We start from the raw sequence: 24,417 nt of genomic DNA, 5'->3' as shown, positions 1-24,417 counted from the left end.
TTTCCATCCAACCAACGGAGGGCCAGATATTCTCCACCAACAATTCCCTGAGATGGGACTGTGCTGAAGTGACGTCGCCAAGTTCTGTGCGCCCTACCATGATGCATTCGTGATATCAACACCGTCCATCTATTTGAAGAGATCATTTTAGGAAACGAGCCAAAGAATGAGACGGATCCAAAGCTTAAGAGGACCCCACCACAGAAAGCAGTGGGGACATTGACACCCACCGTTGAAACATTTCTAGGGCCTAACTTGATTTGTTTTTGGGATCCAACCTGTTCATAAGTTAACATAGAGATAGATGAGGTGAAAACACAAATATGGACTTGATCGGAAACTTCTGTGGCCCCTAACAAGTTTTGAACGGTAGATGTAATTGTCCCCACTATTTTCTATGGTAGGGTCCACTTGAGATTTAGATCTGCCTCATTCTTTGTTTCATTACATAAAATGATATCTTCAAAGGTATGGACGGCATGGATACAACACATACATCATGGTGGGGCCCACAGAGCTTAAATCGCTGCTGACATTGTCAGCATCTAATCCGCGTCCCCTGAGATAAACCTGCCGAAGCTTCTCTTTCCCCGAGAGACAGAGAGAGATGAGCGGAGCTGGGACGCCGGACTTCTTCTACAGAGAGGCCCATCGCCTGGGCTACGTGGCAAGATCTGCATTCAAGGTCCAAATTTCATACACTGACCTCCATCTTTCTTCAAATTTACACGAAAGCCATTCTCTCTCTCTCTCTCTCTGTTTTTATTTTTTGTTTTTTTGCTTCAGCTGTTGCAGATGCAGAAGCAGTACAAACTCATAACACCAGGAGCTTCCGTCCTAGACCTTGGATGTGCTCCTGGTGCTTGGCTTCAGGTGCCCTTGTCGTCTTCTTCTTCCTCCTCCTTTTTCCTTTGTAAATTGCACATATTACTGATAAATACATCCATTTGATAATACTCTGGCAGATTATGATTGTTCATTAGTTTTGCGACTAACATTGTCACTCAAAACTGGTCACCGATTCAAGCAAACCTACAAACACCTTGTATGCACAACGGGCAACAATCAACTGCACTAAGAATTGTGTCTAACAAAATAAGGGGAAATAAATTGGAGAAGAAAATGCATTGAGACACAACCACAATCCACAAGAGGCAAGATTTATATGGTTCCCTGCAACGTGCTCCAACCATGGGCAAAACGGCAAGCAAAATGAATTCACTATCAAAAGAAGATTACAAGGATAGTATAGTAATGCAGGGGCATTTTCACATTGGGCTCGAGTGGGGTAGCCCGTGGGATGTGGGGACACACTCGGGGTGGGTGGCCCATGTGAATTGGGGCCCACGAGGGGGTTCGGCCGAGGTCCTAACCCATGTGATGTGGGCCTGGGCTATGAGATAATTGATTGATTCACCACTCTTTATCAGTTCGAGCTTTTAGAGCAAGTGGCTCGAGTGGGGTAGCCCGTGGGATGCGGGGACAATAAGATAAAAGGGATTGATTCGCCACTCTCTATCAGTTCGAGCTTTTAGAGCAAGTGGTTAATAGTCCTGCATCATATAGGTTGCCTCTTATTCTTCACAACAAACCGTATGCAACTCTGATACAACCTCTTTGCTATTGGAAGATGTTGTTGGAGATCACCTTGTTAGTAGGATTCAACCAAGAAGAAAAAGCCCTTATCACTTCATCATTTCTCTATCGTATTCTCACAAAACCCTCAAAATTCAATTTTCACCCTTAAACCCTATATAACTTGCCTTACATGTCAACAAATTATTATTGCAATGTAAAAAACACCGCCAAAGGTGTACACATACATAGATTTTTACTCAACGACTATATTGCAATTCATGACCCTACTAAAGGATTAAATCCATATATTGATTTTGGTATTATACGCTAACAACCTCCACCTTTATAGTAAAATCACCTACATGCTTTGCTAAACTACCAAGATCATATCATCTCGAAGCTTAGAAAAGTTAAGTTCCATTCCAATTTCTCCACTTGATTCGTTTTTGTAAGCATATTAATCATATTCTACTTCGTTCTCACCTCTACGATTCAACTCTGTCAATATTCTATAAATTAATGAATACAGTGGTGTCGGACTGCAATATACCGGGTCTTCTTGTATTTAATTGGGTTCTTTGCCAAATAAGTGATGCTCATATGGTGAATCGGTCATTGAATTAATGAGATCTCAACACCTGAATTGCAAAGAAATGCACATATATACTCTCACAAGGAATATTAGAGAGAGAGAGAGAGAGAGAGAGAGAGAGAGAGAGAGAGAGAGAGAGAGAGAGAGAGGTGACTTTTCAAATTTCTTCCCTTACAACACTTAGGAAAACTCACAACTTAGAGAAATGTGAAATGCCTACCACTTACCCCCCCACTCCCTCCTTTATAGACCCTAAAGACAATCTCTATGAATTTTTAATGGAAATATTGCAACTATTAGATTGATTTCAAATCAATTAATAATTTATTTAAGATAATAAAGTCCCACCAACAAAGTGATGGTCTAAAATAGCAAAAGCAAATCTACCAAGTACCCCTGAAATCTTCAAACATATCTTCCATACCAACCCCCCTATCTTCCACAAATATTAATTGTGGTCTTTGACATTTAGGCTCCAACATTTTGCAATAAACAACCCAAAATCACCACATGTTGGGCCTTACTGTGATGTAAGACAATTAACCACTTGCTCTAAAAGCTCGAACTATTAGAGTATGGCGAATTAATCCCTTTATCTCATAGCCCAGGCCCCACATCTCATGGGTTAGGACCTCGGCCGAACCCCCTTCGTGGGCCCCAAATCACATGGGCCGCCCACCCCAAGTGTGTCTCTGCATCCCACGGGTTACCCCACTCGAGTCCGGTGTGAAACGCGCATTAATCACCCTCGGTGATGAGTCTCAAACACAAGACCTCCCCCGTGGGCCCCAAATCACATTGGTCACCCACCCCGAGTGTGTCCCCGCATCCCACGGGCTACCCCACTCGAGTCCGGTGTGAAAATGCCCCTGCATTATATTGTGGCGTGGGCCTACATCATTTCCTCGGGTTTGAAAGAACTCGACTTCAGTGAGTTATCGTTTCATTCAACTAGTAGAGGTCTGGATCCAATCTTTTCAGTTTGTCGCTTGTGATCCACGTGCATTGAAAATAAGGCTTGTTCTTCCATTTCACTAAGTATTGATGCTTGTATTGGCCTTTCTATGGTTTTCATGCGCAACTTGTTTAACTTCTTCGTTCTTTTGCTTTGGGAGCTGTTTATTCATATCGATAATTAATCCTGCACGTTAGACACCTTGCCATCGTGCTTGAACAAATTTACTAGATTGAAAGTCGGGGAGGTATCCAACTCATATGAAAACTTGATTTCATAGGCATTGTCACTCAACTTCCTTTTGACTAACGTGAGCTTGTCGTAAGTTCCCTCAGAGACATTTCTTTGTGGAGATAAACCATAAGGAAGTCACTTTCTTTATATATATATTCTCTCGTTGATATTCATTTGTAACTTCTCGGCACTTGGCATTGCTCTTCTCAATCTTCTTTTTCATCTAAGCTTGCAATCTTGGATGTGCTTGGCAAAAGCATTAACATCTTTGCTCACTTGATCTTGTATTGGTAATGGGACTAAGTCAAGTACATGATATGGACTTCTCTCATTTACGATTTCAAATGGGGACTTTTCGGTGGTATGATTTCCTGAGCTGTTGCAGGCAGGCCCGGCTTGGGGTTGATTCAAGTGCCATTGAGACACATTGTTGCTTACCTACGATACTCAAGAGGTTACCAAGGTTATTGTTGACTACCTCAGTTTGACCATCCGTTTGAGGATGATATGCTCTAGAGAATTGAATCTTAGTCTCAAACCACTTCCATAAAGTGCGCCATAAGTGCACCTACAAATTTCAAATCACGGTCCGACATTATTATTTTCAGTACCTCGTGAAGTCACACAATCTCCATGAAGAATATGTTGGCAATAGCTAATATGCATAGCTTCGAGATGGTCCACTACAAAAAAATCGATTATGTTCCTCTTTGAGTCTTAGGAAGACAAAGAATGAAGTCCATAAAATTTTCCACCAATGGTGTGATTGGTAGGAGCAATGGTGTATAAAGTCCAGTGTTCTACACACGAACTTTGAAGACTTAGCATTAGCAACGTCATGTTATGAACCATTCAACATCTTTTTTTTTTTGAAGATTACGAACCGTTCAACGTCATGGCGCATATGAGGCTAGTAATATTTTTCCTTTACCGTGGCTAATGTTCGATCTATTCCAAAATGTCCACTCAATCCTTTGTATAACTCAAATAGGATATTCTTCTCGCTTAATGATCCTTCGAGAATGAATATGCGAGGGCCTAGGAAAATATCCATCGTGTGAGATAAATTCACACTTTGGATCTCGGCCATCCAAATGGGGTCCTTATATCGTTCTTTTAATGCCTCAAATCTTGCGACCTCCAAGGTGAGTGTTCTTAATAGAACCACTCTCCTACTTAAAGTGTATGCCACTTTGTTCCGACTTTCAACTTTGTGGTGTAAAAGGAAAGTATATTCTTTTTGAAAAACCATCAACTTTGCATGACGAGCATTTAACTTCTTTTGAGAGTTGATATGTCTCAAGGCCTGTTTGGTTTTCCAATTACAATGGTAAATGGTTGTAAATGGGTAATAATTATTTACTCCTATAATTGTGTGGTGAGTGGTGACATTGCTTGCATTTGACTGCAATGATGATTTTGCTACGTTGTTTTATTCACCCACAAATTACTATAAAAATGGTAGTTTTATAATGTGAAAATATAATGATTACAATTTACCGTACCTACTTCATTGACAATTATATTTGACTCTCGATTTATGAGCCATAATTCCTATTTAAACAAACATAATGATGGCTCGTTTACTTTGCATTTCATGGGAAATTGGAAAACCAAACAGGCCCTCAACGCCTCATAATTTGAATATAGAATGAATTCCTGATGAATCAAGTCCTGCCTCCATTGTTGTAGCACTTGGACCATTGCATTGAACTCGAAATCATACATGGAGCAGTTCTTCCTTGCTTCATTAATCATCTCGCTAAAGAAAGTAATTGACTTTTGCTCCCAACTCAGGCCTCAGCACTGTGCCAATGCCAACATTTGGAGTGTCATTTTCTACTTCAAAGACTATTGAAGTTCGAAAGTGCAACAACTATAGCTTCTGCCATCTTTTTAATGGTACTGAAGCTTAGATCCACTGCTTTAATCCATCTAAACTTGCCTCTACGTATGCAATTTGCAACGTGTGCGATAATTGTATTGAAATTTTGGACAAATCTTTAGAAAAATGTCACCAAGCTTTGAAAAGAACGGACCTTCGAAAGGGTTTGTAATGTAGGCCACTCCACAGTGACCTTCAAAATTTTCTCCCATTCAACCTTGATCCCTTCCATAGTCACAATGTATCCTCAAAACACAACACAATCGATAAGGAACGAACATTTTTTTAAGTTAATGATAGTGACTCTCTCAGTAGTATATCAAATATTTACCATTAGCGATCAAGATGAATAGATGAGTTGGGACAAAAACAAGAATATCATCAAAATAAACAACTAAGAACTTCCCTATGTAGGGGCGGAGTACCTCTGCCATCACCTTGATGAAAGTATTCGGTGCATTTACAAGGCCAAATGACATCACAAGCCATTAGTACAACCTATCTCGAGTTTTAAACGTAGTCTTCCACCTGCCCTTGAGCCGAATGCGAATATGATGATATCTGCTCCTAAGGTCGATCTTCGAAAAGATCTTCGCTCCATGCAATGTGCCCAACACATCATCCTATTGTAGAATGGGAAACCAATACTTGATAGTAATCGGGTTGATCGTACAATTGTCCACACACATCCTTCAGGATATATCTTTCTCAAGGCTTAATAACGTAGGCAGTGACATGCTTTCCCGAATTAAACCATTTTATAGTAACTTAGTAACCTGTCGATGGAGCTCGACATATTCAATTGGGCTCATTTAGTAGTGTGCAAGATTTGGTAGGCTCAGACCTGATATTAGATCAATGTGGTGTTGAATGTTCCACATAGGAGGAAGTCCAACTGGGAGTTTTTCAGGCACCAAGTTTTCATATTCATGAAGGAGCTCATGTGTATGAGGTGGAACATTGGACTGTTTTGTGTCTTCTTTAGCAACCAAGGCATAAATGATGCCGTACTCATTTCTTTTCTCTTCAAACTTTTTCTACATTGAGTGATTTTTGATTTTATCAAATTTAGGCGTTGGAAGATACTTCATTGGGTGCAATATGATATTAACACCACCCCTGACTAATGAGTAAGTGTTAGTCCAAGTCAAGTGCACCATTCTCGCTCCCACAACCATTGTGTCCTTAACAAAATATGGCATGCATCCATGGGACCACGTCACACCACACATTATCCTTGTACTTTGATTGAATAGAGAAGGAGACTAAGCACCTAGAGTTACCAAAAACTTCTCCCCTTTTCTTGTACCAATGAATTTGGTATTAGTGTTGATGCTTTTTTTATTTGAGTTTTAATTTATCTACATTTTCTTATGAGGCAATATTCTCATTGATCCTCATCTACCAATATTGCACATATCTTCTCACCGGAAGTGGAAGTGGTATATAAGATATTGTGTTGCAACCATAACCCCTTACCAAGCACCTGAGGCGTCGATAGCATAGTTCATTGGATAACTAGTGACTCGCCCCTATCACCATACATATATGTTACATTTTCTCCAATATGCACTCCATCATCATATGTATGTTCTCATATTCAATGTCATTTTTGGCTTTCATTTTCATGCTTTTGGCCGGGATTATCTTCCACACATTCTCCTTCCTCGACCAAATTCATTTTAACCACATAATGCAAGGGCATTTTCACATTGGGTTCAAGCGGGGTGGCCTGTGGGATGCGGGGGCACACTCGGAGTGGGCAGCCCGCGGAATCCATGTGATTTGGGGCCCGTGTGAGGCGGAACCCATGGATATGTAGCCCACGAGGAGGGTTCGGCCAAAGACCTAACCCATGGATGTGAGGCCTGGGCTTATGAGATAAAGAGATTAATTCGCCATGCTTAATCAGTTTGAGCTTTTAGAGCAAGTGGTTAATTGTCCTGCATCACCACATTTCCCTGGGTTGGGGTTTGATTTCATTGCTGGATGTTAGCCCATCATCCCTTGACCTATGGGAGGTCTTATGGTCTCCTCCGCTTTACGCGGGAAGTTAGTATGTTGCTCCATCGTCGATGACGGTCCTCGTGGGGCACTAAATTGTTTCCTGAGTCCTTAATTATCTTCTCTGCTTTTAATGCAAGTGTGTATACATTGGACATCTTAAATACATTTTTGAAAGCCAATTCATTTATTATATATGGGTTAAGACCATTAAGATATCTTGAAATCTTTCAGTCTTTATACTCACAGAACCCTGCTGGTGATATGAATGTGTGGAACTCCTTGGCGTATTTATTTACTGATTTGTTCCCTTGACATAGAGTGTGATATCTTTGATAGAGGTTTTTGGCATAAGTTGATGGTAGAAACTTCATTTTTAACTCTCTCTCTCTCTTTTTCATTTTTTTCTCAAAATATTCTCCTTTGATAAATTTGTTTGGCCTGGAGATTGTCCTAGCATACTAATGCGTGATCAAAATACTTCATAACTACCAACTTAACCTTCCGATTGTCCGCGATTTTCTTATACACGAACACCTTTTCCACCTTGCTTGGCTTACTTGAACTCATCAACATGTAAACGACCATGGATGTTTGGAACTTGTACCTTAATTCATGGCTCTCTATCATGTTCCAACAATCAAAGGATTCAATAATTGATATCTTCACAAGCTAGGGCCATCCGTTGTTAGTTAGGACCTTATACCTTCCTCTACTTGTCCATATGATTGTGCTCCAACTTTCGTCTCTGGATTCCCTTAGCACCAGAGCTATTCCACTTGATTAGTGAGATTACTTACAGTATACGTGAGTTGATCTACTTGTCTATGAATGCTCATATCAATTGGGCTACTTGCGCAAACTCTTCTTGTGTCACCCCCTTTGAAGCCATTAAGAGATTATGTAGAGTCGAAAATTCTCAAAGATATCCTGCTCTAACATCAAAATGATGCAATCCAATTATCGAGTCAATGGGATCTGGATACCTGAATTGCAAAGAAATAAACATGTATTTAAAGTAGAGGGAGAAATAAATTTATTGATATTCAAATTTCTTCTCTTAAAATACTTAAGAAAGCTCACTACTCAGCGAAATGTAGAATGCCCACCTCAAGGTATTCCGTAGTTATGTAAGCGTAATGGTCGTAACCATTATGTGTTACAGGGTCGCAACAGCTGTTAATAAAAAATGGACCCATAATCGCTTGAACCGGTCCATTATGGGGCCATATATATATATATATATATATATATATATATATATATATATATATATATATATATATATATATATATATATATATATATCCTCTTTAGAGGGGAGGAGCATTCTACTATTAAAACTCCTCCACTAGACCTACCTTCTAGAGTCATATATCTATCCAATATGAGGAGGTAAACTGGAAGGGGAATGGGACATCACTTTGGGTTTTATTGATTTACTACGTTAACGATATATATATAAAATCCATAACAGCCGTTACGACCATCGATATTATTATGGAATACCTTGACCTACCTCCTACACCACCCTCCCTTTTATAGACCCCAAGGACGATCCTTATGAATCTTTAATGAAAACCCCAAACTATTGGATTGATTTCAAATCTATCAATAATTTATTTAAGATAATAAAAATTCCCAACAAAGATTTGGCCTAAATTTGCAGAGAGAAATCCATTAAATACTCCCAAAATCTCATATCTTCTACATCAGGCCCGTATCTTTCACAAATGGAAAATATGATCTCTGACATTTAGGCCTTGAGTTTTGTAACAAACGGCCTGAAATCAGCACATGTTGGGCCCCATTGTGGGCCTTGGGCCTACGTCATCATGTTATCATACAATAAATCCACAAGTTTACATTCAAAACATAAACTCTCCTCTCCATAAGGCCTTGAAGCTAAACTGCTTCCTTACAAGCTTTCGTTGCGCTATCCACTTGATGATGGTTGTTGACAATGCCACTACCCCTTGAAGCTCTGACATCCAATTTGTAAAACAGAATATGTATCTCATGGTCGATCTTTGCTTATCAAGATCACCTTAAAAAATTGCATTACAAAACCATGCTTCACCTTTGTCCCTTGTTAAATGTAACCGCATAATTGTTTGCATTTTGCACTTTTCAAATACTGAAGTACCCATTTAACTGCTTCTTAACGTGGTTTACCTAGATTTGTCATGAACTGACTAAAACACTAACCACATTAGCTATATTTGGCATGGTACGTACCATGGCAAATATCAAACTTCCAACCACATTTGCATAAAGGTACCCAAATCATATATTCCTCTTCTTCTTCTGTCTTTAGACTTTGTTTAGAAGATAATTTAAAATGAACCACCAATGGAGTCTTCACAAGTTTCTCCTCACTCGTGCCAAACTTGTTAAGCACATTTTCAATGAACTCTTTTGAAGAAAGGGACAAAGTTCCATGCTATTTATCCTGTTGAATTTCCATTTTGAGATTTCTACGTGTTGGTCCAAGATCTTTCATCTCGAATCTTTCACTCAAGCGAGCCTTCAATTAATTTTCTTTCCCATATCTTTGCATACCAAAAGCATGTCATCAACATATAAAACCAAGATAAGAAAATTATCATCATCGAAAAGCTTTAAATACAAGTAAAGGCCGTAATCACTCCTTTTATCCTCAAGAGTCAAAATGAAAGATTCAAACTTTTTTATACCAATGCCTAGCTACATGCTTGCCTGAGGCCATATAAAGATTTCTTCAACTTGCATACAAGGTTTCCTATGGATTTGTTTTGTGATAGCACGAGCGCCGTTTATTTGGTGAATGACCTGGTTAATCATAAAAGGAAGTATATTGCTGTCGACAACACTATAATCGTCAAGTATCGAAGATGAACAAATTCGATTAATGAGGTTAAGAGCCAAGGAGAATGGGACAAATTTGCTTGTGAAAGTAGTTCAAGTGGAGAAGTTAGAATGCAAATAACTTCTCTAGGCTTTAAGAAGATGTGATTGTGAAGGTTTGGTAAGGCAATGGGGTGATTTAGCCATCAAGGTGGAAATTGCTAGTGCGTGATACTAAAATTAATGTATGTATTTAGCCATTTGGTGGGGTTATAACTTGTAATATAGTCATGGAGTAAAAGTTTATGTGTGTACACCTTTGAGGGATATTTTTTGATATTTTTCTATATGTAGCGCAAGTTATATGAGGCTAAAGAGTGAAAGGCAAATTTAGGGGTTTTGTGAGAGTGGGAGAGAGAGGTGGGGAGGGAAGAGTTTTTTTTTTCCTTCATTGAATCTTAGTAGCAAGGTGATTTCCAACAACATCTTCTAGTAGTGAAGAGGGTGGTGTGAGTGTTACATAAGGTTTGTTGTAGAGAAGAAGAGGCAACACATAGCATCCTTATAATATCTTTTTGATAGTGGGTTCATTTGCCTGTTGTTTTGCTTGTGGATGTAGTCTGTTGTGGTGAACTACGTAAACCTTATCTCTTGTGGATTGTGGTTGTGTGTTGGTGCATTTTATGCTCCAATTTATTTTTCCTTATTTTGTTGCACACAATTCTTGGTGGAGTTAGTGGTTGTCGGTTGTGCACAAGTTGTTTGCAGGTTTGCTTGAACCGGTTTCCGGTTTTGAGCAATAGTGCTAGTTGCAACAAGTGGTATTAGAGCTTCCAGGTTTTGTGAGATAAATTTGGTGGAAGATGGCCTGTAGTAGTTTTGAGGTGGAGAAATTTGATGACTGGAAGAATTTTGAACTTTCGAAGCTTAAAGTTCAAGATTTATTCGTATGACAAGGGCGACAAATAGGACTCTCTTGGGAATTGTACATGTTGCATTCATGTAACCCAAATCCAACCTTACAAATCGTTGTATCCACTTAGGTGGCTGATCAACCCAAATAAGATTTTACTGAACAATCCTAACTTCTCAGCAATGAATCAATCGTTGCTTCGGAAATGGTTTTGGCATTATGGGGAAGAAGGGAGTTTTCTATGGAAAAGGTTCATCTGAATGTCATTGTCTAAGCCTTATCCCAACTAATTGGGGGCAGCTGCATGAATCCTCTTCCACTGGATTCATGATGAAAGTTATGGCAAGAGTTTAATTCTTGCTGCTCTCCTCCTTTATCTGGGCTTGAGATAAGGCAATGAATGCACAAAACTCCCACAGACGCCATGTAATAGACTAATTGCATAGATTGATTACAATCAAGCGCATCTATTGCATAGGTTGATACAACCAATCAGTTAAGAGTATGAATTACATGAAATATGGATTGTAGGATAATGGGCGGTGTAGGCCAGATGGAAAAGTTTTGGGATTTGGAGAGCTATACTAGAATTAGAGTCCTTCTCAGGGAATCAGATATGATGTCAGTGATGGGTGATTTTCAGAAGATGACTGGAGTAGTGATGCTCCTCTTTGCAACAAATATGCCTCCCTTTGTAGCCTGGTGTCTAAAACACAAGCTAAGCTTGTAGAAGAACGCTATGAAAGGATTGGCAATCAAATAGTTTGGACCCAAACACTTAGGCAGAACCTAAGAGAGGAAGAAATGGAAGACCTGTTAAGTCTTCTGGAGCATCTTGAAAGAACCAAAATAACCCAAGAGGCGCATGACAGAAGGATATGGGAATTGAGGAAGAACGGTAGCTTTTCTGTTGAATCATTCTATGTTGTATATTTGGAAAGGAGGAGAATGAGCCCCTCAGCTTGGATAGGAAAAGAAATGCTCCACCGAGAGTTATCGCATTCTCCTGGTTAGTGGGAGTGTGGGATGAGACAAGGTCCTAGCCATAGAGTGGGGTTGCCTGTGGGATGCAGGGGCATTTTCACACTGGGCTCGAGTGGGGGGCATTTTCACACTGGGCTCGAGTGGGGTTGCCTGTGGGATGCAGGGCACGCTCGAGGTGGGTGGCCCGTGTGAGGCAGGCCACACCCGTCTGAAGCAGGTGTCTTGTGTGAGGCGGTACCCATGTGATTTGGGGCCCACGAGGGGGGTTCGACCGAGGTCCTAACCCATGCGATGTGGGGCCTGGGCTATGAGATAAAGGGATTAATTCGCCATGCTCTAACAGTTCGAGCTTTTAGAGCAAGTGGTTAATTGTCCCGCGTCACCCTCAGCTAGGAAAGGAAACTAAATGCTCCACCAAGAGTTATTGCATTCTCCTGGTTAGTGGGAGTGTGGGATGAGACAAGGTCCTAGCCATAGACCATCTTAGAAATAAGAAGATGGCCATTGTCAGTGGATGTTGCATGTGCCTAATGATGTTGAACCTGTGAATCGTTAACTCTTACTCCTGTGCATTTGAATGGATTTGATGCTTTTCGCAGTTCGGTGTGGCATGGGCTATGCCTGAATGTCTGTGCTCCTTAATCCTTATGGCTTGGAAAGGAGTGCCCTTCCAAGGCAAAGGGAGGAAAATATAGAATTTCAGTTTCTTAGCAATTATCAAGTTGATCTGGAAGGAAAGTTAAAACTAAGAGGCCTAAACCTAAAAGATTCAAACTTTTTCATTTTTTTTGGTCAAAGTTAGATTCGAATATTTTTGTAATGAGATCATTCTATTCTAACAAACAGAAGTGATTTGGAAGAATGTATCAAGTGAGTATTCGATTTTGTACAAACAGAACCAACTAAGAAAATATAATAGGGTCAAATTTGTGCTAGCAATGCTACAGAGAATTCATGCAATTTGAGATGAATTGGACATGGATTATAAAGGGGAAATATACTGGTACAACTTATAGTTTCAGCGATTTATATTAATGCAAAGCTAGGGAACAAGAAATAAAATATTTATAGCCCAGAAAAGTTCAGTACATTAGCTAACTGATAGATTTGATATTAATAAAAAAATGAAATTTTCGTGGCCAAAGAATATTGTCTAGGCCCTCTTCTTTATAAGAATTTGGTTGGTACTAGTCATGTAGGCATGTGGAGTGGTGTATTGGGCTCCTATCTCTTGTAAATGGGGATTGGTGTTTCTCCCATGGGTGTATTCTTTTCCCCTTAGGAAATTCTCATAAAATTGATTTTGCTGATTAAAAAAAAAAAGAAAAGTAAAAAAAAGAAAGAAAAGAAAAGAAAGAAAGATTGTATTTTCCTTAGCATTCATATTACAGGTAATTTACTATGCTTGGGCTGAAAGGGTTAGCAGCACGGTTCAGATTTTCAGTTTGCTCGACTGGAGGCTGCTGGGGCTGATGGTTCAGTGATCCAAACAGTTGATATATGGGCCCTGCTGTGGACTTGGAAGATCCTATCTGTATTTGGCCTTTTCCTGGTTGAATTTGCACAGTTGCTGTATTTTCTCTCTTAACCGTCTGTTGAAGGGTTAGCATTCTTACAATCTGTGGGAGTTTGGTGCATGGGACATCCACTATGGGACCCATAATATCGACTGTTTAGAAGACGGAAAGGTGGCTGCAACCTGCCCCTACTTGTGCAAACCGGAAATGCAAAGGGAACTATACATTTTTTTTCAGCCCAAACATTGTATAATAACTCTTCATATTATGAGTCCGGGCTTCAGATTGCAACTACATTTGAAACTTGAAAGGAATGCAACTACAATTTGAGGGCTAGTTCCTTGCCATGAATGCCTGGTATCAAGATTATAATATGACCATTCCATCTTGATTAGACTGAATGCTCCCAATCAAATTGACTTCTGTGTCCAGATGCAGCCTGAGGTCAGTATTTGGAATTTGTTCCTTTCCTCTCTGTTGAGCTAATCATCACAGTTCAGTTCAATAGTGCAGCTAAATGCAACCTGAGTTGTTTCTCTAACCATGGAATTTCAACTGCATTGCTTTGACATTGAAAATTCACATGAAGCAGTATCTTTTTTGGTCTCTTCACTTTCCAGCAATATTGTCAAGTGACATTAGCCATCTTGAGTGACCCAGGGTGTCTATGCACATACTATATGCTAAGGCAACTGTCACAAATGTGACTATTGGGACAGTATGCCATTGCATACTATATATGCTATGGCGTATGTGATTGCATAATACCTAACGGATATAGAACTGCATATGCCACCATGGAGGCGGTTTGACCTCCCAAAATGGCATATGTGATTGCATATGACAACATTGCTTTTGAGGAATCTACCTAATCTTAGGATTTGGTGTTTTTTTTTTTTTCCTTAATTATGGAGTCATATTCAACAGAACATGGTATTTTCTAAGTTATTCCATCATGTCAAATAAAATTAGAGTAATTATTCTTTAATGGTTTAATGTAACAATCTAGATAAGTTAGTATATCCTTTTTTTTTTTTCCTTCTCTTTCCATAAACATCTCAGTTACCTGTTTTTGTTTTGAGGTGCTGGTCAAGCGACCAAAATTCATCTGGTGGGCCCCATTGTGGACGGACAATGCCCAACCATCTCTAGGATTGGAAGACCCGGCCATCCGACTGGTGGTTTGCAAATGGAAAATGGATATAGCCAAGAGTCTGCACTCAGCAACGAAAAAAGGTGTTGCTGGATGGTTACGATTGTTTGAATGGGGATAAATTTAGGACATGGCCCAATCAATGTTTGGTCTTTCTTTTTTTAGAAAAATAGTAGTGTTTTAAATAGCTTGCTTATGTTACATCGCGTAGCTTAGCCTTGATGCTACGTAGCTCATGAAAATAACCTAAGTTACATGTAGCCTCTGCTAGATGCTAATTTACATACGCTACAAGCTACATAGCCTGCGCTATACACTACATAGCTTACACTACAAGTTACTTTTCACTATTTTTTTTTTAAAAAAATGTTTTCAATGATTTGTTGTATTTTTCTATTTTTCAATAAAAATTAGTTAATCTTTTAAGCGATTTTAGTAAAATAATAAAAGTAACAATATTAATGTTGCTCTTTCTTTATCTTTATAATTAATCTTTGCCCTGTTTTTCCTATTATTTTAGGTCGTATTTGGTTGCACCAGATATCATGAAATTTCATTATTAATTTGGTGTAAAATATAAATTTCATGATATTTGGTGCAACCAAGCGCAACCTTAATTAAAAATCTAGAAGTAGCATGTAGCATGCTACATGCTATGTAGCTTACAGCTCACGCTTTAAGGGCTTGTTTGATTTTTCAATTCACCGGGAAATACCATGAAAATATGTAATAATTATTTCCCCTGTATTTACCTCACTTTTTCCGAAGTTTGATTTGATGACATGCATTTTTGACACAAAAATTGAGAACGCCACAACATATTTGTGGGCCCTACCGTGATGCGTATCGCTTATCCACACCATTAATCTATTATGGTTGAGGAATTTATGGCATGAGCCAAAAAATGAGGCATATCGAAAGCTCAAGTGGACCGCGGCACTAGAAAAAGGGAATCGAACACTTACCATTAAAAACCTCTCCGGCCCACTGTTTCTTTTTGTGTGGGCCATTTGAGTGTTCAATCTACCTCATTTTTCGGCTCATGCCTTAAAATATTGTGTTAAAACGGCTGGACGGAATGGATTTATCATATACATCACCTTGGGGCCCACAAATTTAAAATAACTCTTTTGAATTGGTTTCCGAGGTAAAAAGTATGGTGGATTTTCAAACGATTTTCAAACGGGTGAAATGGTAATAATTACCCATTTCAAGGGTATTTACACAGCCACTGAAAAATCAATCACACCCTAAGGGAGTGAATGCTATGCTATTCGCTATTTAAAACACTGAGTAATAACATATATATGCTGATTTTTTTTTTTCCCCTTGTTTTGATGACAATGAAGCTATTTGATATGATGTTATTTGTTTTCTTTGGTTATCCACGTATAGTCATTTGAGTTTGATATATTTTTTTTAAAGGCGATGATTTGTTATTGCTAGCCCGAAACCAAAAGAATACAAATGCAAAAGAAAAAGGAAATACAAAAAAGCAGAAAAAAATATCCTATCGCTTTAAAAGCTAATCCCCCATTCCGAAATATTCGCTTTAGCCCTATTGAAGACATGTGAAACCCGACTTTTACTATTCTGGAAACACTTGCTGTTCCTCTTCTCCCATACCGCCCAAATTCCGGCCACCAAGGAAATCTTCCACACTTCTTTCCCTAACTTCCAATGCCTCCCCCTTGCCAGGCCTAGAAAAAATAAATTCAATAGAACCTGGCAAAACCCAGGAGATACGAAATTCTACAAAAAACTTATTCCACAGTTTTCTTGCAAAAGGGCAATGAAGAAATAGATGATCCATTGCATCTTACCGCATCTTGCATACACATTAAATTGTGTGTGGTTCTACGATTGCCTTATTTTCATTTAGATTGCTTATTATTTGAAATGATTGATAGATCTTTGTATGTCAATATGAGCCTTTGCGAGTGTTTTAAATATCGACAATATTGGCCGATATATCCCACAATATATCTTGTATCCCACCTGTGCGATACGAAATGCATAGCTAGTGCCGATATATCCCACCCATTCGATCTGGTGAGCATTTTCGATTTTCGATCTATTTTTTTGCTATAAATCACGTTAAATCTGTGTCAAATGGTTACAAATATATGATTCTTTATGTTTTCTATGAAAAATCATGGAGTTGGAGCTTCAATTTCAAGATTTGGGGGAGATGGGGCAAGTTGCGGAAAATTGAAAAAAATCGAAATTTCTCAACTTCTCACAAATCAGTTGCAATCTTTGTATCCAAACACAAAATCAAACATGTAACTTGATCTGGTGATTCTTCTTTTTCTTTTAAATGCATTGCTTGTGCTTCCACACATGTCTTCTTACGTTTATAAATTATATGAACAAGCTTTAAATATACTTACATCAATTCAGTTGGACAGTACATGTATTAGGACCCCATACAAAGGAAACCCCTATTACGTGCACTTTTTCTTTTTTTGTAATGTCTTGATTTATAAGTGTGTATTGATGTCTTTTTCAACAATCCTTGAAGTTTCCTTGAAAAAATTGACCAATTTCCCAATGTTCCTATGTTTCCCAACAACAGAGATACATTATGTGATTCAACCGATATATCCCAAGCGATAACCGATATACATCCATATCCCAAGGGTGCAATACATTACGCAATAACAATATTTAAAACATTGGCCTTTGCCATGGCTGGTTCCAGAGCCTAGGTAAAAGAGGAAGGTTGATGTCCAGTGGGCAGCTGAACGTAAAACTTTTGCTGATCTACCATTTAAAGGCCAGCACCAAATTTCTGGGAGAAAGGCTAAGATGATGATGATGATAAATCTCTATATTTTTGGCCTTTCTTTATCACTTCTCGAGGAAATCTTTACTTCGGCTCCTTTGATTTATGTTTGATGTTTGTGTAGGTGGCCTGTCAAAGCTTGGGTCCTTTGAAGAATGGTGGAATAGTCGTGGGTGTTGACTTGAAGGTGAGAACCACAAAGTACTTTGTTCAAGAAACTGTTAATGTTTTCTGTAATTTTTTAATGAAGTTCTTTATCAAGGGAAAGAGCGGAGTTGTTAAAAGAAAAACAAAATAAAAAATTTCATGCCATTCCTTTTAAAGGAGAGTTATATGATACTCAGGCAGCTTATGGCGCATGATATGTGGGGAATCATAAATTGTACATGTGGCATTCATTAACTCAAAGCATTGCCTAAATTGTAAAACCCACTGTTGCTAACTTACAGTCCCAAAATCAGATTGTTTTAATGATCATAATCTGTGATTTGGCGACACTTATTCATTGAAATAGGACCATTGGAAATTCTAAAAAAAAGAAAAGAAAAAGAAATAGGACCATTGGATATTTTCAATTCTTAAGTGGTCAATAAATGTCCACCAAATAGTCAGATAATCAAGTAACCATTGTTTTCATGACACATCTAAAGTGGGAATCATAATTTGGACAGTTGGATTTCACTTATTTGTATGCCACGATGCAATTTCTAAGTGCCTGCATGTCATCCATCACACTCTTTCCGAAGTTTTTCTCATTTTTTAATTACTTGTCCGGTGGTACCAGATAAGCTGGATTGCAGGTTCAACACAGATCTGTTATACAAATGCATAAATGCACGCCAATTTTGGACTGTCCCAATTGATGGTTCTATCTTGTTCGGGGTGTAACATGAAATTGGACAACTTTACAATTTGATGTTTCCCGTCAAATTTGGACCACCGACTATTTTCTTTTTAACCATCATTTGACAGTCTGTGATTGGATGGTTAAGACTGTCCAATCGATTTCTAAGGGCCATTTTCCATCTACATTGGGATCCATGATTTGGATGATCCAGATTGGCATGTGTGTATGCCACGCTTACAGCGGATGAGATGCTGGACCTGAGTGACATCCAGCTTTCCTGATTCTACCTTTTCCCTTTTTATTATGTGGAGGTTTAGGCAGTCATTTGTTTCTAGTTTTTTAATGCTGGTTGCAGAGCAGAAGGTGAAGGTTCCTTCTCTTCATTGCGACTCGAGGGTACGGACTGTTTGTGCTGATGTTATGAATCTTGTGAAGGATCAAGCTCGGGCTTTGTCTCCTCAGGTTTCATCTCTCCCTTTTTGTTATTTTGAATTGATTGACTATAAAACATCAATTTATGTAACATGTTTAGACACTCTAGGGATTTGGGGAACTGAAACCATAATATTTATAATTCTAACGAGGAACTTCTGAATGGTTGATCAATCAGTATAGGATGATGAAATTAAGTTTAGATGGTGATGTTGTAGACATTTTACACACAACTACATAGACTTTGTTCGGATTCCAACACAGTATTCTGACACAGCACTTTGGCTGTTTTTATTCAATGTTATCTACCCTCTTCAAATGAAATGTTTTATATGGAAATCATGGCATTAGATTTATACAACATATCAAAACTCCCATTACAGAAGCCATTATTACCCAAGGTATTATAAAAAAAAGCTTTCTAAAATTACTTGAGTCTGTTTGAGCGCCACTTAAAAAAACTGAGTATTAGAGGACCCTTGCTAAGTCCATGCATATGTGCAATAAAACTCATGTACACTCCAAACCTGTGCCAGCATGGCAAGATAAGTCCGAGATCCAATCTGTCCATCAGAATGGCACTGCTATATTGATGCCCAGCCCAAGAATCAGGTTGTGAGCATGGGTCAGGTGGGCCACAGTTTGCAAAACAAATGTATGGCTCTGACAAACTTGGATGGAGTTTTAACCCATCCAACTGTTTCCAATATTGGGGCGCTCACATGCTGATTGGACCAAATTTTTATTTCTGGGAAAACATGTACAAAGTCAGACCAACCTGATGGATGGATTGAATATCGCACATATTTGCTATGCTAGTACATGTGTGGTGTGTCCAAGAGCTTTATTGCACACATGTTCGTGCTTAGCAAGTCACGTATTAGAGATCATATTTCTTTTTGTTAAGGATTAAGAATAATCTCGATAACCAACAATTCTGATCTCAAATACACAATTATGATTAATTAAAATGAGATGAACTCTTTTTTAAGTGGCACCCAAACATCATCATTATCTAGCATTATCTAAACTAATTGGGGTCGGCTGCTTGATTCCTTTTCTGCCGTTCCACTCTATCAAGGGCCATAACTTCAGCTAGACCATTGGTCATCAGGTCTTTTCTTACTACCTCCGCCCATGTCCTTTTGGGCCTTCCCCTCACCCTTTTAGAGCCTTCAACTTGTACCAATTCACTCCTAACTGTCGCAGTTCTTGCTCTTTGTTGCACATGACCAAACCAAGTCTACTTTCCCTAATCTTATTTTCTATTGGTGCTACTCCTAACTTCCCTCAAATGCATATATTTCTTATTTTGTCCTTGTCTTGCCACTCATCCATATTAACATCCTTATTTCAGCTGCACTACTCACATGAACATGTTTTTCCCCAACTGCCCAACCTTCTGTCCCATAAAGCATGGCTGGTCTTAGAGCCATCCTATAAAATTTCGCTTTCAGTTTGAGTGGCACACGACGACCACATAAAATTCCGGAGGCACATCTCTGTTTCTTCCATCCTGCTTGAATTCTATGAGCAACATCCTTCTCAATCTCTCCACTCTCATGAGTTATCGACCCAAGATATCGAAAGTGGTCATTTTGGGAAACTTCTTGGTCAGCACTCTCAACTAATTCATTGTTCCCACTCCTATTGTTACTAAAATGCACACCATGTACTCTGTTTGAGTCTGATTAATTTTAAATCTTTTAGATTCTAAAGCACCCCTCTAAATGGGTGCTTCAGAATTCTAAACAGGTTGACATCTACTACCAAATCTGCAAATACTGTTTTTGGGGTCTGTTGATTCTGGCACTCCATGCTCATGTTGGATCCCAATGCTCATCCCTATATTCATCCAACATACCTTACTAGAGATTCAGATCAATTGGGTGGTCTTCCAATCTCGTGTTAGTTCATTGGATTGTATGATGGGGCTCATGCGCGCCTACTGTTTTTGCGATGAACTATATTTAGCAAATCTGAACCACTTCATGACATTTGAACTGTGAGAAGCCAAGTCCAAACTAGTTTCCTTGGAAGAGTAGAGTTACCATCTCTTATGACTAGCTAACAGAGATTCATGACTCTGTTTCACCTCGAACTATAAGACATAAAGTTTGTGTTTATGCACCATCAAACTGAAAAATTGAACAATAAATTGGAAAAACCAGACTGAATTTTCCTTTCCTCATTTTCTCGAAGGTTTGGGCTATGAATCCGAATTCTGTTACATTGAAGTTGGAGTTGAAAGAAAAATAATTTTGAGGCTACTACTTTAATCATGAGTAGTGTAAAATGACATTTCCTTATTATTCCTTGATTAACCTGAATTTTCACATTCTCTTGTGCATCCGAACATAGCCAATATGTTGTCTGCATCTCTATTTTACCTCTATTTCAGAAGGGTTTGACCAAAGAAACATGACTTCGGCTTTCCTTCGGTCTAAAAATCTGTCTGTGAAGTTGAGAATTTTGTTTACAGTTTCCAGCAAACTTGGGTGTGTAAATTTACTTTCATTGGAAATTTACCTTCCCAAATAACTGGATGCATCAACTCAGTTGCTTCATTGTCCACAAGCACTTGGGGCCTTCTGTGAAAACACAGCCATGCATATCACTAATGAATAGGCTTGAATTTCACACTGATGCACGCGTATAACTGTCGGTGCTTAAATTCTCGATAGGTTACATGGATGGTTTAAAGTATCACCCAAAACCAGTATGTATTACCCGATATATGTCTGGCATCACCCAGTATGTACCAGTGTCACCCATGAATGATTCGGCTGTATCGTCTTGTTTCAATCTGAAATACCATGACAGAGGAGAGATACGGGGTAACATGGGGCTTTTATTGGTGGTGAATGATAGGATACTGGATAACTGATACACCAATTTAAAACCTTGGTGACATGAGACCAAAAGGTGACATCTCCATTGTTATTTGCCTTGATGATTCGGCAGATCAATAACTAACTCCATCTCACATCAGGAGTTATAGACTTCTAAACCTGCAAGAATGCGGACTGGAGACGGCTCAGAGCATGAGTTATAGACTTATAGTTCCCCCCACATCAGCAGATGAATAGTGTCGCAATATGCACAAACTATATGACTGTGGCCTATGTCTTGGTTATCCAGACCGTCGATCTGATGATCTCTGTTATGGATGGGGGATGATCTGGAAAGCTTCCCTAACTGTTCAATAATTGCCCTTCAGATAGTCCAGGAAAAAAAAAGTAGGAAAAAAGCAACTGCCTGGTGAAAGGGTCAAATTCCAATGGCTAGGATCTCACTGTTTGGTCCCCATCCATGGTGGGTCCAATCAGATCAACAGCCTGGATCACCTAGCCATGGGCCCTGCTTGTACAGACTAGGCGCATCAGGGTGCTATTTTCGTGCTGATGTATTAGGACTGTATAGTTGTTATTGGTGCACACACAAGCTTAGTAATCTGAGATCAAGCATTCTGCAAGTCGCTTGCCAATTTTAATTCAGCCTGCAAAATTCCTGTCTTGGATCGCCATCAAGAGCACTTGGTCCTTTTAGGCATTTGACATGCTTCGGCATTACATAAAATAGTGCTGACCATTGCATCCTGGTCAGATTATGTTCAGCAGTTTAATGCGGATAGCCAAGTTCTTATCTTACTTTTGGGTCGTTTGGATGCTCAACTGAACTGAATTGCATTTTGTTCGATTTTTTAGATATAAACTGACCAAGGTGATCATGGCATTATTTTAATTCATAATCACAACCGAACTCCTAAATGAATTTATTTGCATTTCGAAGTTGGATTTGGAAGTGGTAATTGTGACATGTGGGGCTAGTCCCTCATTGTGAATGGAATCAGGCTAGAACCGTCATCCAAACACGAATTTTGTATAGTACAGATTATGATGGTTTTAAGACTCAGCTACGCAGACCAACTCCCTTGGTCCTGAGTCGAGTCGCAAGTCGGGTGGAGTCGCCCATTTTTTTCAGTGTGGACTTGTGATGCCTAACTGTATCAGACTCGACCGAGTCTGAGTCGACTTGGACGCTTAGAGATACAAACATGATATTATTATTGTTTTTTCCTGTTTTGCAGTGTAAAGGGTTCTCTGTGGTACTATCAGACATGTGCCCTGCAGTCTCTGGAATCACAACTAAAGATGCAGCTTTATCCATGGAGTTGGGGATGCAAGCTCTGGCTCTGGCTGTGGGCAGGGCTGTTTTAAATGGTTCAGATGATCATGGGGAGGAGCGGTCCGATGGCTCTGCTTCTGGTGTTGATGATGATGGTGTTCTTCAATTAGGGGGCAACCTCGTCATCAAGCTTCTTGAGAGCGAAGATGTACAAGGTATGCACTTGTTCTACGTGGCTGGTAATGGTTTTGAGCCCTGTTAACAAAGCAGGATTTTCCCACCATGTGAATGGTGCATGTGCGAGATTGGGGCCGTTCATCAGTTGGGCTCCACCATGGATGTAAGATGGCGAGGAAGTAGGCCATTCTGGTCATCAGGTTAGACCACCTGATGACTGGAGCAGCCTGGTTTTCAGACCATGGCGCATACATGGTTAGACCTGATGAACAACCAGGATCTCTTAGGGGGTAAGTTCACATGGTTTTCACATTTATCATCCTGCTATCAGGTGGGTCCACCTGATGACTGAGTGTCCTGTTTTTAGGTTACGTCACATACATGGTCAGCCCACCTGATTAACAGCCAGGATTTTGCAGGGATGAGTGCAAGTAACAGTTGCACTTCTTTGAGGATTTCTACCAGCTGCTAGCAGTTGGGTCGACCTGATGAATTGATTGGCCTGATTATTCATATGGGTCACCTCCGCATTTCTCAACGGTTTCTGCTAGCTGCTATTATGGTGTTTTTGATACTTCTCTTTGTTTTACTGGGTGCTTGCAGGATTTAGCAAGATCTGCAAATCCCGTTTCAGGAAAGCATCGTTGTTAAGGCCCAAAGCAACACGGTCTTCTTCCAGAGAAATTTATTTGATATGCCAAGGTTTGCGGTGAGTGCCATAACAACGGTTGATTTTTTACTGTTAACCAACCGAGGGGGAGTTGAAACTTGATGGCAAGGTTCTAAATATCGTATTCAAACCCCTAGAAATTGATATTGTGCCCCTTATGCAGCAGCGACCTATCGCAGCTCACTGATTTTGATTTTGCTGTGAGTGGCAATGTACAATTTCACTAGACCAGCGAAAAGCAATTGGAAAAACTGTTGTCGTCGTGTATTTCTGTTTATGGAAAATGGACCTGCATGTACATTGATTTAACATTGATAATGTAGAAAGCGTCATCATAGCTGTGTTGGTGGGCCCCAAATTTATGTAGTCTTTCTTTCTTGCATATGCCGTCTTGATATTAGCATTTTTCCTCATGATGCCATGCATGGTAGTTTCTTTGAGATCTTTGTTAAGTTGTTGCATGCTCAAGGCAATTCATGTACATGCCGCCACAGGTTCCAGCATGGTTGAGACGTGCAATATACAAGATATCAATCTGATGGTCTGCCATTATAGATTTTCTCGACCAAAAGTCTGCTGGGACAGTTTTAGAAACAGGTGGATGGGTTGAAAACTTAGGGCAAGTTTTTCTGAGCCATTCATTTGTTTCATCATTATTTCCCACCTAAGTTGTGGACCACCTACCAGATTATTCGGCATGGCTATCTATATGGACATCGTATCTATCTCCATGC

General features: G+C 39.4%; 1 protein-coding gene across 3 annotated transcripts; it reads left to right on the top strand.

The window, feature by feature from the left end:
* The first annotated feature begins 546 nt into the window (after positions 1-546).
* On the top strand, positions 547-24,065 carry LOC131252866 (uncharacterized). 3 transcript variants are annotated; one of them, XM_058253621.1, is made up of 7 exons: positions 547-685; positions 787-873; positions 5,157-5,261; positions 17,554-17,616; positions 18,637-18,738; positions 22,799-23,051; positions 23,617-24,065. In XM_058253621.1, exons 1-7 carry the CDS (start codon positions 608-610, stop codon positions 23,724-23,726), a joined length of 798 nt encoding a protein of 265 aa, XP_058109604.1. In that variant the 5' UTR covers positions 547-607; the 3' UTR covers positions 23,727-24,065. The 3 variants fall into 3 exon arrangements, with proteins under 3 accessions (XP_058109604.1, XP_058109606.1, XP_058109607.1); XM_058253623.1 differs by lacking the exon at positions 5,157-5,261; XM_058253624.1 differs by lacking the exons at positions 787-873; positions 5,157-5,261 and having other exon boundaries at positions 567-685.
* The last annotated feature ends 352 nt before the right edge of the window (positions 24,066-24,417 follow it).

This window comes from Magnolia sinica, chromosome 8, assembly GCF_029962835.1.
Source record: "Magnolia sinica isolate HGM2019 chromosome 8, MsV1, whole genome shotgun sequence".
NCBI classification, from domain to species: Eukaryota; Viridiplantae; Streptophyta; class Magnoliopsida; order Magnoliales; family Magnoliaceae; genus Magnolia; species Magnolia sinica.
The sequence above is the reverse complement of the archived record's forward strand: the minus strand, read 5'-3'. Positions and strand labels throughout refer to the sequence as shown.